The 16,003-nt window shown below is 31.9% G+C and overlaps 2 protein-coding genes across 15 annotated transcripts in view; one reads left to right on the top strand and one right to left on the bottom strand.

Moving 5' to 3' along the window:
• The window catches only part of LOC149072869 (sulfotransferase 1E1-like), an 80,895-nt gene that overhangs the window by 47,849 nt on the left and 17,043 nt on the right, over positions 1-16,003 (top strand). For 5 of the 7 annotated variants that reach the window (XM_089247019.1, XM_089247018.1, XM_089247016.1 and 2 more), the window contains exons 7-8: positions 1,004-1,097; positions 5,148-5,256. In XM_089247019.1, the coding sequence (XP_089103145.1) occupies positions 1,004-1,097; positions 5,148-5,181 (128 nt within the window). In that variant the 3' untranslated portion in view covers positions 5,182-5,256. Of the gene's footprint in view, positions 1-1,003; positions 1,217-5,147; positions 5,257-16,003 lie in introns of those variants that run through there. The other 2 variants (XM_089247021.1, XM_089247020.1) reach the window with 2 other exon arrangements.
• LOC149072716 (uncharacterized) overlaps positions 3,727-16,003 on the bottom strand; it is a 456,665-nt gene continuing 444,388 nt past the window's right edge. For all 8 annotated transcript variants that reach the window (XM_089247007.1, XM_089247004.1, XM_089247005.1 and 5 more), the window contains 8 exons: positions 14,838-15,009; positions 14,224-14,334; positions 13,944-14,048; positions 12,831-12,902; positions 12,469-12,665; positions 11,727-11,845; positions 11,412-11,615; positions 3,727-6,437 (listed from right to left, as the gene is read on the bottom strand). In XM_089247007.1, the coding sequence (XP_089103133.1) occupies positions 6,294-6,437; positions 11,412-11,615; positions 11,727-11,845; positions 12,469-12,665; positions 12,831-12,902; positions 13,944-14,048; positions 14,224-14,334; positions 14,838-15,009 (1,124 nt within the window). In that variant the 3' untranslated portion in view covers positions 3,727-6,293. The remainder of the gene's footprint in view (positions 6,438-11,411; positions 11,616-11,726; positions 11,846-12,468; positions 12,666-12,830; positions 12,903-13,943; positions 14,049-14,223; positions 14,335-14,837; positions 15,010-16,003) is intronic.

The raw sequence follows: 16,003 nt of genomic DNA, 5'->3' as shown, positions 1-16,003 counted from the left end.
TTGATATTGGAGAACATATTTTTTATTCTCCTTCACATTTAAGATTGTTAATTTAAATAGATTTTTGAAAACTGCACAAAATGTCTTGGAATGCTACTTATTGAGATTCTGATATTTGACCAAGATTTTTTTTGAGATACCCAGTCAGTTATTTCTGGTGGGCAAGTTACAGAGTTACACAACTATCAGTTCTCGTAGGAAGAAAAGATAACACAGGAATTAAAAAGTTGTTATATTTGCACGAAATCACACACACACACACAGTAAATTTTGTTTGAAAAACTTAAAAAGGGTTTGAATCCATTTAAATATTAAATAAATGCACATAAGGTTAAAAAAGCCATAAAAATTATCTTCTATGTAGTGATGTTTGCACAATTCCTACAAAAGGCCAACATTGGTGTCAATTTTTATGGAGTGAGTATTATACATTATGCATTCATTATTATGTATGCGTAAGATAAAATATACCACCATATGTCCATCAATGTGATGAAATTAGAAATATGATGCATGTTTGTTCCTTATTCAGAAACTTTTTTTTTCATCACTTACTGTAATCTTATATTATCCCCTGCATGCCAGAAGCACGAATGTGCAAATTTTCACTTTTTTTTATCAGCTAGTTGGATACCTTATTTTGCTATCTAAGTTTTGCCTGAAACGTGAATGTGTATCCCTATTGAAACACATTACAAAACATTTCAGGAAAACAAACTTCCATAGAGTAAATGGGTAAACATAACATCATTTCCGGTATTCTTTTTTTCCAAGGACATAGCACATTTATGCTTCTGGCATGGGGGCAATATGTGAAGCATGCCTTGTTTATTTCATTTGAAGATGTGTAGTTCATAGTTGTATAGAATCAAGCACTACTTGGGTTTTTTTTGAAATGTTGTGTGTCTTAAAATGGTTTTTATTTTTAATTACAAATATTTTTTTTTATGTGTTCAGTAAGAAATTTATGTGAAAATAAGATTTTTTTTGTGTTCCCATTAAGGTAAAGTTGGGGATTGGAAAAATTATTTTTCTGAGGAACAAAGCAAGAGAATGGATGAATGGGTGGAAAAAACATTACAAGGATCTGATTTACAGTATATTTATGAACTTCCTTCATAAATGCTATCACATAATTCATGCTTTTATGAAATTCCTGCTATTTTCTTTTATTATGATTTTTTTACATTTTTAATAAATAGATTTAAGAGAAATTGTTTCTTTTTTTATCATCAAATTATGAAAAAAATCACAGCTTACTACAAACACTTTTTATTTGCCTCTAGCATCACAAATAGACTCAAAGACATGAGCATTTACATTTTCAGAACATGAGAAAATGACCTACCGCATATTTGATTTATCTGCAATGAATGAATGAATGAACGCCAAAACTTTGTCACTGGACTGGCGTTCATTCATTCATTGCAGATAAATCAAATTGCGGAAGTTCATTTTCTCATATTCTGAAAATGCTAATGCTCATGTTTTTGAGTCTTTATTTGTGATGCTAGTAGCAAATAGATCTTATTTGCTAGGTTGGAAGGGGAGCTTCAACATTACATATCACATTGAGAAATCTTCCATGACCTAGCTGTTGATTAGAAATTATTTAATTAAATTAATTTTCTTTGAACTGTAAACAATAAAAGCAGAATTTCATTTAAAAATGTATAAATCCTTCAAATTTCATTAAACAACCTTTTCATTGAAAATATTATAACTTTTTTTTCCTTGTTGGATCCATAGCATAACCACGTGACCCCCCATATCATATAGGGCTGTCTTGTATTTTTGTCCTCCCAATTTTTTTTTATTAAAAATGCCCAAATGTCCAAAAAGGTTTTCAATGATATTTGAAAACCTTTATTTCATTGTCTTAACCATATAAATATTCTGCTCACTTGGTCTTTAAAAATTTTATTTTACTGCAGATTCATTGTAGGGAATTGAGATTTTTATTTATCACCAATAAGCAATTTTTTTCTGGTTAAATCTGGTAATTTAGCCACATCTTGTATGTGTCCAGTTTCCAGTGTATTTTTTTAATTCATGGAATATGGTCACCCTAAGGACACATCACTTGATAGTCCAAGTAAGGTAGTATAAGTAGACCTAGAGATGTCTTATACAGATTAAGGTTGTCATAATAAATTGGCTATTCTTAATAACAATAAAAGTACAGGGTGGGCAAAAAGTCTTTAGAAACTTTAAAAATGAATAAAAACAGGAAAAATAACAGAAATAAAAAACGGTTTTTGGAGGGTCAGCATCACTAGGTCACAGGAATTTAAGGCGGAAAAGATAACAGAAAAACAGCCGATAGGTGGCGCTGATACGAGCGACTTCGGTGGAAATGAGACGGTTATAAGAACTTGCGCTCCTAATCCACAAACAGTTTACCGTTGTAAACCGTGTATGTGAACCTGCTGCACTCTGCTGTTGCTGGATTTGACTCGCCTGCAATGTGTTATCCCCTGTGGTGGTGGTCATGTGGAACACATACTGCTGTAATAAACGATTTGGAGGCATTCTGTTCGTTATTTGCATATCTTTTCTTTGACTTGTTTACATCAGTGCCACCTATCAGCTGTTTTTTTCTGTCTTAAAAAAATTCCCATGACCTAGCAATGCTAACCCAGTGAACCGTTTTTATTTCAGTTATTTTGCCAGTTTTTATGAATTTTTAAAGTTTCTACGCACGCAGACTTTTAGCCCAATCTGTATGCAATTAATATAGCAATTATTTTTTTTATTGCTAAGTTATTATTTTAATTTAAATTTACTGAGCTATGGTCTTGAGACGGTTGAGAACTATTGCCCTGATCAGTGATTTCCAAACTGTCGTATGGCTTCCCCCCAGAGGTACTGGAAGGGTTGTTCAGGGGCACACCAAAAACAATCTGTATGAATGGCAGAAAAAACAATTAAAGTGATGAAGAATCAAAATGTAAGCTATGGTACTACATAAAGAAGGGTAAAAATGTCAGAGATTTCTAGAAAGTACTTGAAACATGCAATCTTTAGAACTGTACTGGGGTGATAAGTCTCCAAGTTGTGCTCTGAGGAACCTTGGTTTGGAAAGAGCTTTTCTGGGGTTTATATATATTAAAAGCTGTGAAATTTTCTATTAGTGCTGCAATAAAAATATCTCCATTAGAGAAATATTCATGTCTGTGTTTGGGTAACAAGGAAAAGTCTTATAATAATCAATGGTTCTATGAGTACTAAAACATTAGAATTTCCTGCTTTAGACAGTATTCTTGATCAACATTTAACAGAATAGACATTTCTGCACATTTATAAGAGCAGTTACAAAAATAGTAAATAATGTGTTGCCACAAGGGAAAGATGTTTTTCATTTGTTAAACATTAATGGCAGGAGATGAGGAAATGCATTTTTAATATATCAGGTACAGAAGACAGTAGATGGGGGAAAAGGCATAGTTTGCTGGAATGTTATAACTTAAGAGCAATACAATAGATGTATAAAAAAATGGTTTTTATAAATTCAAAAAATATGGAGGTATACAGGATGGTGGATGTGAAATATTAGATTCCAAAATATTGAGGTTCAATCATATGTGTGGGAGCAGAGGATTGATTTAATTAGCAGCAGTGTTGATTGGAATTTCATTCTGAAATAATTCCATTTATGTCAGTTTTTTTCAGAAATAAATGTTATTTTCTCAAAAAATGTACCAACAAGTAAATTTCTAAGAACACTGTGTTTTAAAATCAGTTTTATTCACAAGTCTTTTACAATGCAACACTTTTGAACTATGCTGCACACACACTAAACACACACATGAAGGAAACATTAGCATAAAACCAATTTAAATTATAATGTAAAATATTATACATAACTTTAATCTGATTTTATTCATATTTATATAGTTGTGTACAATCGTATAATCTTTGGCATTCTCGTTATAGTAATATGTTATTATAAAATGCATGCATAAACACGTATGATGCCAGCACATAGAAATGTTTGTATACTTATGACAGTGACATACATATAAGCATACCTGAATCTGTGACTGTATTCCTATTACTTCACCATTTTTATAAAAGCGTTAAAAAGAACATGGAAATTTTGGTCAAAATACAAAATATTCTTGTTTTAAGGCAAAAAAGCCACACGTTCCAAAATATGACTTATCAAAACTTCAGTACAAAACTGGTAAATTGAAGGACAGCACAAAACCTGCACACACATGTATAGTTATCAAAAACTCAATTGCTTTGTGTTGAAAAAAAAGGTAAGGCAAGTTACCTTACACAAGCAACTTGTTTTTAAACAAAATATTAAAGTAAAATGACCATTGCAAATAAGTTTACACACTTTGTTCAGTATTAAATTTCAGATCTTGCAAATATTTAAAGTAATACAGAATCTTTTCTTTTTTTTTTTTTTCGCTTTTTTTCAGTTCACAGTTAGATTCCTTTTACATGAAATTCACATTATTTATTCAGGCACTGTTTGACATGAACCAAATTGTTAAGTCAAAAAAGAATTTTTAAAAAATGATAGGAATAATTTTTACTTAACCTTTAATTTTAAAAAAACCAGTGATTTCATGAAAATAATGTATTTTCTACAGTTTTTAACAATGAATAACAATGTTGGACACATTGTTATTCCTTTTTTTATATTTTACATGGCCTTCAAAGTAACTCTGTCTTTATATGAGCTATACTAACATTTTTGTAGTGTTAGTGTTCCATGAACTTATGTTTTGAAAACTTGAAAAAATAAATATAGACAAAATCACTGACAGTTTATAATTGTATATATAATTGAAACCTAAGTACATTTTTGTCACTAAAACTTTCACCACATGCCTTTTGTTTATGATTTTTTTAAATATATAAATTCTACTTTCTGAAAAAACTTGGAAGAAAACAAAATTAAACTTGCAAAGTATTTTTTTGCTAAAAATTTTGAGTTTATATGTTTGGGGGGAAAAAGTTATATATATATAAGAAAATTGTTTCTTCATCTTGAAAAAAATTTATAAAGTCATTTTAAACTTGTATTTTTTAATACGTAAATTACAAAGATTTTTAAGAATGAAAGAGAATTATTATCAATAAAAGGGTAATCAAATGGAACACTATATTAATGAATAAACATTTTTCAGGCTACTAACGTCATTTGGAGGAGTTTGCACTTAACAATTCCCCAACACCAGTGGTTTTCATCATCATCAGATGTTTCCAGATTTTGGAATGCAAGATCTTTGGGACTTGAGAAATCTCAGCCCATGATGCCATGAAAACCTGGTCAGATAAAAACACTACATTGATTTAAAAAGAGTAGGAATTATTTATTCTTTTGATTTCACTGGGTTTTAAAAATTAGTATTATCAGTTTAAATTTAAATTGTTTCTTTTTTACATCACTTGCATGAATAAATTATATGGCAAATACAATGTGCTGCATACCATGAGTATCAGTTTCAGAACTGAAAGCACATGGAATATATGAGATCCAGCAGCACACTATCACTAAGAAAGTAATTATTTAATGCAGAGATGTTATAAATGTTGGACACATTGTTATTCCTTTTTTGTATTTTACATGGCCTTCAAAGTAACTGTCTTTATATGTGAGCTCTCTCCCTCTCTATACTAACATTTTTTAAACCTCTATTTTTATTTGGAAGAGCTATATTTTGCAGAGTAAATAATATTTTTCACTATGAACTTGATGAATAGATTATGGCTAGCGTATTGATACTATGATTAGAGATACTGCCATAACATGTCCAGCATGTATAATTCAAATATGCTACAAAAAACAAATCACATGTTTCACTCTCTCATTGGCATAACACAAGGACTAATGCAATGAATTGCTTTAACTTGAAAATTAAAGCAAACATTCTTTTCTTTGCTCATAAATTGGGTTTTACATGCTTATAATAATATTTTTTCTTTTGGCTTATACATGTAACACCTTTTTGTTCAAAAATTTCCAGTCACAATCAGAAACAAAAAAATTAAGAACTATGTTTTGTTCACTGGAAGAATCCTTAAATTTTTTTCACCATACAGTGCTGCACAGCAGCAATATTTCAGATGCCCAATCCCAAAACCAAGTTAGTATGGCAAAATAAAACTTTTGCTGTAGTGGCAAGAACTGAACATGTTCATATCACGGTCACTATCTGAGTTTCAGTCTGTTATAGGCAAGACACAAATGTTTTGCTGCACGCACATTTATATAACATTTTTAACAAACATATTTGCATCATGTGGTTTTAACAAGTATTTATAGTGAACATTTACAATGTGGATTCCAATCCTGAGGCTAATAGTTCATCAGAATGCAACCCACTTCCATGGCTATCCATGCTTGTAGAATCACTATCATTGCTGTGAGGACTTGAATAACTTGCAGCTTCTTGCAATCGCATTAGCATATTCAACTGAAACAAAAAAAATTTTAAACAAAAATTACACAATAAAGTTTTGTTTTTGATTATTTCAAGTACATAAAACATTTTTTAATGCAAGTAAGTACAAAAACGATCTTTTATCCCTGTATACTCAACTTTGAGTACATAGGATGCATAGAAAAGTCTTTTTTAAACCTGAAATAACATGGAAATGAAGAGAGCTTCAACAGTGTGGCAGATAAAAGTATGGTAACATGACTGAGCCTAATAAAATGCAACCAACAGCAGCATGTAAAATAATGAATTGAAAGGAAACTTAAATTTGTATATGGCCCCAAATCTTCTAAAAATGCTGTATTAATAAGTAAAATGTGTACTTCTCTCCATTCTACCGAAAGGCATAACTTATAACCTTTGTATTAAAATTTCATAAGATATCAGTGATTGAAATTCCGATGATTGAATAACCAAGTTTTAAAACAGAAAAAATATCTTCTATCTAAACTATCTAATTTTTATTTAAATGCTACTGGAAAAATTTTCTTTGGTATAATAGAGAGAGAAAGGGAAAGATTTGCAAATTTTAATAATTGACATTAATTGGGGGTGCATTGTGTAAATTTCATATTTAAGTTAAATACTTTTATATTGCTGGTCCGTCCATTATTATTTTAAATGATGCTGTTTGTTACATCTGGTGTAGTCATTTACCATATCAATACAGTCAATATCCGTTTTAGCAAATACTGTTATAGCAAAAAAAATCTCGTTTTAACAAACACGTTTCTAATTCCTCCATAAGTTTACATAGGAGCAATGCAAAAACCACTGCATTGACCAATGCATTGGTCTTAAGTTTTTTTTTGATTTTGGAAATTATATATTGGTAATTGCCGATCTGAAATTCGAGACACAAGGGGAGAATATTTTTTGGTCACTTTGTTGGGTGAATTTCATGTTGTGGCCTTTGTATAATACCCACAATTTCAGAGTACGTGTGTGGACACAAGCGAAAAACCATCGGCTCAGTTGTGATACCTCTTTGGGACAGAGTGGGAGCCATGTTCTGGTTTGGTGATAAAGTGAAACTAAATGAACGAAGTGTAAAATTTTGCTCGTAATGCTAATTATCACTCGTTGACAGAGTCAAAATTTGTTCAAAATATTTGCTTGTTATGCAAATTACTCATTAACCAAACCACTCATTATCCGAAGTTCCATTGTACAGTGTTTATACAAATACAAATACAACGCCACAACAGGCAAATTGCCCAACGAGGTGGCTGACTTAAGACATCATGGATCCCCGAGCCATTTTTTAGAGGCCCTACCTACTACTGCTACACCACACATGCACCCCTCCCCCCGCGGAACCCCCCAACAAACCCCCAACGAATCGGTACATGCGGGAATGTGCGTGTACGTGTAGTGCAACCTGACGTAAAGTTTTTTGTTTCTGTGTAATGCTTGTTATGTGTAGTGCTGTCATCTGTCCCCAGTTTTTCTAACTATGAGTGAAGTGTTATGATTGAATGATTTACCGTTGTAGGACTGTTGCTCTCTGTGGCGAGACTTTTTAACGGGGAGATCGGCTCGCATTTGCGCCTTGAAGTTGGGAACCACAGAAAACCAACTTCAGCCGACCACACCAACTTCAGCCGACCACACCAACTTCAGCCGACCACATATATCATAATCATCATGAGCAAAATCTATTTTTTAATTTTTAGATTTTTTTCAGTTGCAAAAAAAACTGCTACTACTATAACCTGTGTACTACTATAACCTGTGTACTACTATAACCTGTGTACTACTTGCTGCCTGGCAGTCCAGTGGTTAAGGAGCTAGCTTCTGACTGCAAGTCTGGGTTCGAATCCAGATTCAGGCATGGATGTCTACTAACACACTAACAAATTCCCTGGACAGATCATAAAAATCTCTTGGGAATAATGGCCATGGTTAAACTATAAATCTTTGATAAAATATATTTTACAAAACTTGAAAAACAACCAGTAAGCCAGGCTGCATTGCGTGAATGTATGCTTATTGTGGTTGCATCTTCAAGTTTTGTAAAAGATCTTTTAGCAAACTTTTGTAGTTCAATCTCGGCCTAAGAAATTGACAGTGAACATTATTCTGTTACATGCAAACATAAATTAAATTGTACTTTAACTACAGCATTAGTTTTAAATATTTAATAAGCATTTTTGAACAAACATGTTTGCAGAATACACAAAAGCAATGACAACATGAAAGTTAAATTTTATCTTGAAAAAGTGTGGTGTTTATATTGCACAATTTAAAAAAATATTTTTTTTTACTGTGCTGCTTATGCCACAAAATTCAACAAAGTAGGGCAGTTAAAAATTTCAAAACTAGTATGAAAACTAGTTTCAAATATGTGCAAGCTAAAAATCTGTCTATGATAAACATGGCTTTTCAAAAGAACTAATAGAATTTAATTTTTCCTGCAAAGTGAGTCTCGCTTTCTTCTGATCTGATGTTGATAGAATTTACAACCTTAGAATGTAAGCTATTTTATGTATTACCAACTTCATAAGCCAAAAATACCCTGAAACATCACAACTTGGAACTGTCCATAACCATTTATATTGGAGAGCAAGAGAGCTTTTGGAGAAATTATTTTGGTCTCTACACCTTTATGTTCTCCTTTCTGCTGTTTGTCTTGCGTAAGTACCACCATTAACCCTTTAACTGCCACGGGCGCATTTATACGTCTTTAAACCCCCTTAACTGCTGACCCCAAAAAACCTTGAATTCTTTTGTTACTTTCAGGTTGAAACAAAGTTGTGAGTGGGGGGAGCATAGAAATCAGAAATACAGTAAAACCTTGTTAAGTCGTCACCCTAATAAGTCATCACTCTGGTTAAGTCATCGTTTTTCTTCAGGCCTGTCCAGCTTTCATAGACAACAGTGTTATTAACCCCTCATTTACTCATCGCTAATTTCGGTTTACTCGTCACCATGAAAAAGTTTGAGATAGAGGAACAAATAATTTCTATGGCTTTCTTAAAAAAAGAGCTTGCTAAAAACATTGCCATATCATTAAAAGTCACCATAAAAGCCTTATGTTCCAAAACGAAATTTCTGGTAACAAAAGTTACCTTGGGGAAGTTCATTTGTCGACTAAAGTTTTTGAAACATTAGGGAATGTTTGAGCTAGATATGTTTTTTGCATTTAGGGCTTCATATTCGAACAAATTATATTTGTTGAAAAACCAGACTTTTTTTTCCAAAGTTGAGGTCTTCTAATGTGTGCTTTTCCCTACCCTGGGCCCTCCACACGTCCCTCAAAGTGGACCCTGTGTTCGAGATTACCTTGAAGTTAGCATGTGAAAGATTATCTTGATAAATTTTACCAAGATTACCTATTAGTTGTTTCATGAACTACTGATAAAGAATTAAAACACTAACTGCCATATTCACAGAGTTTAAACTAAAATCGCAAGTGAAAGGATTGAAGATCGAAACGGATTGATTAAATTGAGTATTTTAACCAATCCATGTAGATCGCTAATCCTTTAACCTGCGATTGTAGTTTAAACCCTGTCAATGAATACGGTCGTAAGATTAAATTTCGCGTGTATGTAAAATTTACGTGCAGTAGTTCTGTTGTGAAGAAACTAACTAATCTAGCAGTTGCTCTGATTAGTCTAAATTAAAAATTACTAGTATAAACCAAACTGTACCAGTATATTTTAGCACAATAAGTTAAGTAATAAAAGCTCTAAAAAGATAAAAACTTCAATTTTTTCTGTCACAATTTATAAATTTTATTAATATTGTAATTTTAATTCATATTTTAATAAATATGTTACTTTAAATCTATACGATTTTCACAATATTAGGCATTGAAACTGGCGGCACTCCGCTTAATCCGTTATAATTTTTTGATAAAATGAGGTGACGAGTTATCAAGGTTTTACTGTATTTAATATATTGAAATAAAATATCAACAATTTTATTATTAGATCAACAATTATTTTAGAAGTTTCTGTACATATATTTGTGTTGATCTCGATCCTGATATAATAATTTTCCTGATTTAATGAATAAAAATGTCTATTTTAGCAGATTTGTTAAATTTTTGTTTGATTCTGTTTGAAAAAATAAAAATGATGTTTTTTTAATTGATTTCTTTCAATTTAAATGTTACTTTTTGAAGGCTAGTAATTCAAAATCTTAATGAAAAAAAAATTTCTGTAACCTTTCACTAGTGTGCCTCGCCCCCCCCCTAAATGTAGGGGGTGCTTGCTCTCCAACCGTAAATTCAGTTTTCCTTTCTGAAAAGAATGACCATCTATTTGTTTATGAAAATTCCACATTGTTTGAAAATATTTCATTATCTATTCTAAAATTTTATATTTTTAAAACCAGCCATTTGATTAAAAATAATTTGAATGTGTGATATAGTTTTTCTTCCCCCCCCCCTTTTAGGGAATATATTGTAGGAGTAAAAGTCACCTCGGGCAGGATTTTCATTATGTTTCAGTATAGTTAATTTTCCTGGACATTAAATGAATTAAGCAGTGGTTCTCAAAGTGTGCACCACAGCTCAGAGGGGGCGTAACAGTGAGCTTCCAGAATTGATGCAGGCCAAAATGCCTATTTGGTGGTTTGAAGAGGTTATTTTTTTGACTGCTATGGGAAGCCACGGGTAAGAAAAGTTTGAGAACCATTGGACTAAGGTATGAAAAATGAGAAGAACAACACAAAAACAACACTCAATGCCGCCTGGCAGTCGAGTGGTTAGGGAGATAGCCTCTCATTGTGTAGGTCTGGGTTTGAATCCTGGTTCGGGCATGGATGTTTACTAACACTAACAAATTCCCTGGATGGATCATGCTGATCCCTTGGGAATACCTGAGGATCACATTATTATTAAAAATAATCAAAACTGCCTTGTGTTTTTATTTTATTTTTTCAATTGATTAATTTTGTAATGATTAATTTAAGATTATATTGCTGACAAACTAGACTTACCAGTGGATCTGCTTCAGCATCAGTACCACCAGAATGACCTTTTGAGCCAGCAGTGGGACCAGGATGACCTTCATATCCCACATCTTCTGGTCTTAGCCTTAGTAACTGAGGCCAATCTGTAGTTGTTTGTGTTGTTGGAAGCCATGGGTATGTCTCATATACCCATTCTGCAGGATCTTGCCAAGATGCTCGTCGTCCATAGAGCTTCAGTTGAATTAAAAATTTGGATTTAAATATATGTATAAAAAGGAAACAATAGTTTAACTTGAAACAAATAACTTTCATTTAAAACATCTAGATTGCTTTATCCTCTACCTGAAGTCCTTCCCGAACTGCTTCCAGTAAGTAGGGCACAATACTATAGTTCCATAAATCTGTGAACCACACTTGTGATCCAGACAGATCTGTTGGACATGAAAGAAATAATCTGGGACCTGTGTAAAAAATTGAGAATATCATAAAATCAATTTCATATTTTTTCATATTAGCACTCGCTGGTTGCAAATTTGTATATAAAATTGTATTAATGTGATTATAAAACATGTAAGTGTATATACAAGGCATCTTCAACCCCTTGCTCGTGAGTACCACAGTGCTTCCTGAAGCTTCTAGAGTGATCGATTCTCTTGTCCAATTTCATGCTCACAAGCACTTGATCAACTTTAAAATTAAACACCTTGTACAAATTGCATTCAAGGACTGAAATCACCTGATTTCATGCATTCATATGCCAAACTTGCTGTTAGGGTGCTCTTCTTTTGATGATGGGTAAAAGCAGTGCTCGCGAGTAGAAAAAGGTTGAATGATTTTCTGTGAAAAATGCATATTTCTAAAATTTAAGCATAATCACAGGATTATTGCTGAGATAGTAGAGATAATAAAGCAATAATCAAGAAAAGAACTTTTATTTAATCAGAACATCATATGTGATGAAACTGAATGGATTTTTGAGATGCTACAGTTACATAAAGATAAAACTTTGTAAGTTTGGGGTATTGCTATAAAAATAAGTAAAATTATATAAATATATTGCTGTGTAAAAGGGTTCAAAACTTACCAATTGTCACATCAGAGGAACTGTGCGTTTCCAGATATTTATTCAGATGTTGCCACACTTTAGGCATCCAATCAATCACTTTAGTGACATCTGGTGATTGCATTCCATTTTTAACTTCTTCTTCAATTAGTTTTCTTTTCAGATACCTTGCTAAAAATCCTTTCACTGGTTCCATGTGATTGGCACACAAAACCCACCTTAGAATTAAAAGAACAGAAGGAATTACTCATTGAAGGTTGTGCAATTAAATTTATTTTTTCATATCACGAATAGTGGAGCTCATATGATGGCTTTAAACTGCACCAGAATTTTAAAAACAATTGTGTTAGTTGATAAAAGAATACATCTTGAAGATACGATACCTGAAATTATGATGTAGCTGCAAGTTTGTTGTTGAGCATGTTGCTTGATTCATTGTACCAATGATATAAGGACTAGAAAAAAGGAAAAGAAAAAAAATCATAAAAATGATTTGTTGTAGTAGAGCTGGTCCTATATCAACTGATTAATCTACTGGTTGATTGATAATTGTTGTGGTTAGAAATTTTAGTTCACTTAGTTAACTGACTCAAGATGAATCAAATTAAAACTCTTCAAAGTTACATTAAAATTGGAAAATTAATTTGGTTCTTTTGACGATTTAATTGAATAGATCTTTTAAATTATACTCCTATGGATAACATTTCAGCTATTTGACCATATTCATGATAGAGCAGGACATTTCATTAATACACAATTCAAATCAAAATAATGAAATCATGATTTAAAATAATATTAAAGTTAAATAATGTAGTATGAAAAAGTAAAAGTGACATAAACATAAAGTTCAAAATAATATATAGAAAACTTGACAAAAATACAGCATAAAGATATAAAATACGTTTTGGTATTATTTGATACTAATTCAAACTCTCATCCCAAAACAAAGCAAATTTGTTATTAACATATTGTTCACCAGTCATGAGTTAACTCATATTTAGCTGTTGTGATGAGTGAGCTTTTCCTTGAAAAAACCGTCTATAATGTGTTAAAAAAGAAAAAAATGTTGAGGTCTCTGTATGAACCACATTTCACATAAATGTAAGCCATCAGAAATACTAAGTAAAATTTTAAATTGTTACACACTTGCTTGCCATTTGAATTTCATAAAGATATGGGCAATCTGTTTGCTAGTTCTATCTTGTAGTAAGTCCTATTTTGTAATAAGTCACACATTGAGTGACTGATTATAGCAAAGCCACGTACAATATGAGAAAAATCAGTATATATAGAGCTAATAAACTGCATATCATTCATATAGGAAAACAAACAATAAGTGACATAGTTATAAATATTTAATATCCTTTAAACTCGGCCCATTCTGAAAAAAATTGCTCTAAATAACAGATTTCACATAAAGGTTAATTAAGTTTTATTTTAGAAGATTGCTTTTACATCTATAGAGAAATTTATACAAAAATATATGTAAAACGTACCATTTTTGATATTTGGCACTTAGAAAGCCGTTGAAAACCTCTCCCAAAGATCCAACATGATGCAAATTGTCGAGTATTATCACAGTTGGTAAGTCTGAAGCATTGCTGTAAAATATCAAAAAAGACATAGTTAGCAGACTTCATTTCTGAATTTTAAATGATTAATTTGAAAATGCGAGTGTTGAAAGTAATGTTCAGATAGATTAGTAATTAGATTAGATTATTTACTATTTATTTTTTATTATTTACAGAACTACAATTTAAGAAAAGCATTTGATACCTTGTTTCACATTGGTCAGCAACATTGGATAAATACTGTCTCAACTCTTTTGCAGACTTGTGATCAACACTGAAAGTCGCTATAGCACCAGCAGAAAGTTCCTTTCCATTCCTGGTGCAAAAATGGAAAAGGCATTGTTTAAACAACAATCAGAAAAAACAACAACAATGTTTTAATTAGAAACAAGTATTTTTTCACAATGTAGCACATATGCCTATGCACACTTACACCAAGAAATAAAGTAATCACGATAATGTATTTTCTGAATATATTTTTCTTGTACTGTGCCTGAAAAAACTAGTGAAATTCTGAGCTATAGATATTCATGACAATGATGCTGTAAACTAGGGGTTCTTACCTTGGCCAAGGGCTTCTAAGATGGATTGTACACATTCATTTACAATTTTTTTACACACATTAATTTATTATGCCATTGGTTTTACTAATTTTGAAAAACAAATATTTTGTTAATAAAGGATATTTAACAAGCAAATTGTAATTCAAAATAGACCCATGGATTGCAGAGTTGATCATGTTATTGGTTTTGGGTCACAGCTAAAGAAGTTTTTACCCTTGCTAAGCAATAGAAAAAAAATTTAAAAGTCATACTTTACCTTAGTACCAAATACTCTGCTAACTTTTGAGCAACATAAGTTTTCCCAGTACCACTAGGCCCACACAAAATGATACGACGGTGCTCCATCAAAAGAGATATGTATCGTTGAACAATTGACTTAGGAATCAAGGTTTCAAATGAGAGAGCATCTGCAGAATGTTGTTTTGTACCTGAAAAAGTTTTTTTCATCATTATATCCTCTCCTGCTCTATTATATTCCAAATGATGAAGAGATGTTTCAATCAACGTCTGAGTATTTTCATTCTACATTCTGACACCACAGACCTCAGACCGATTTATATAACAAACTAAGATTTCTCGGCCAGTGAGTATTGCAACTCTTAATTTAAAAACATAAACAGGTCATCATCTGGAGATCTGGGGCTATAATACCTTCTGATTCTTAATAACCAATGATCCATACATAAGAATTGATTCATAAGAAGCGCTTTAAGAATCAAGCTCTGAATGCAACCATGACGAAATTGTTAAAGGTAATTCTTAAGATCACAAGACAATGGACAGGTAGAAAAATTTCCCTTTTGGGGAATTTTGCCACTGACCAATCAGCGCCCAGCTAAAAATTAACAGCAATGTGTTGTTGAAAAGATGGGAGAGAGGAAAGGAATTTCAGAATGACACTACCCAAAAAAAATGGCGGAGTTTAAGGGAATGTGAATATGGTTACGAAGAAATGATAAATACATAATGATTTTTTAGCCATATTTCAGTAAAAAAACCGAAACATATTCATACTTAATTATCTGACATGATTTGAATCAGTCTTCCCACACTCACGAGGATGGAGCCCTGCCACCCTCCAGAAAGAGGAACTATGCTATATATTTTATGGTGAAAGTGCTAAAGAGCTGTTATTACAAATAATTACCAGCCATTTCGGTAAGTTTGATAAATTTTGCTTACATTACCGCGAATCTATCACATTTGCACAAGTCATTATGTATAATCACCAAACCTGGTTAATATGATAAATGAGTCATCGTTGTATGTTTATATTATGTATGTAAGTAAAGTTAACATTTCAAGACTAACAATTTTTATAATATACTTCTTGTTTGCTCAAATTATTTTTCATGGCAAAATGCGCATGGTACTGTATATGTATTGCATAGCTGCTTCATAGTCAAATGAAAAATGATAGTG

This window comes from Pholcus phalangioides, unplaced genomic scaffold, assembly GCF_987345545.1.
Source record: "Pholcus phalangioides strain wild (caught in Gottingen) unplaced genomic scaffold, Ppha-v1.0 ptg000017l_1, whole genome shotgun sequence".
NCBI classification, from domain to species: domain Eukaryota; kingdom Metazoa; phylum Arthropoda; class Arachnida; order Araneae; family Pholcidae; genus Pholcus; species Pholcus phalangioides.
The sequence above is the reverse complement of the archived record's forward strand: the minus strand, read 5'-3'. Positions and strand labels throughout refer to the sequence as shown.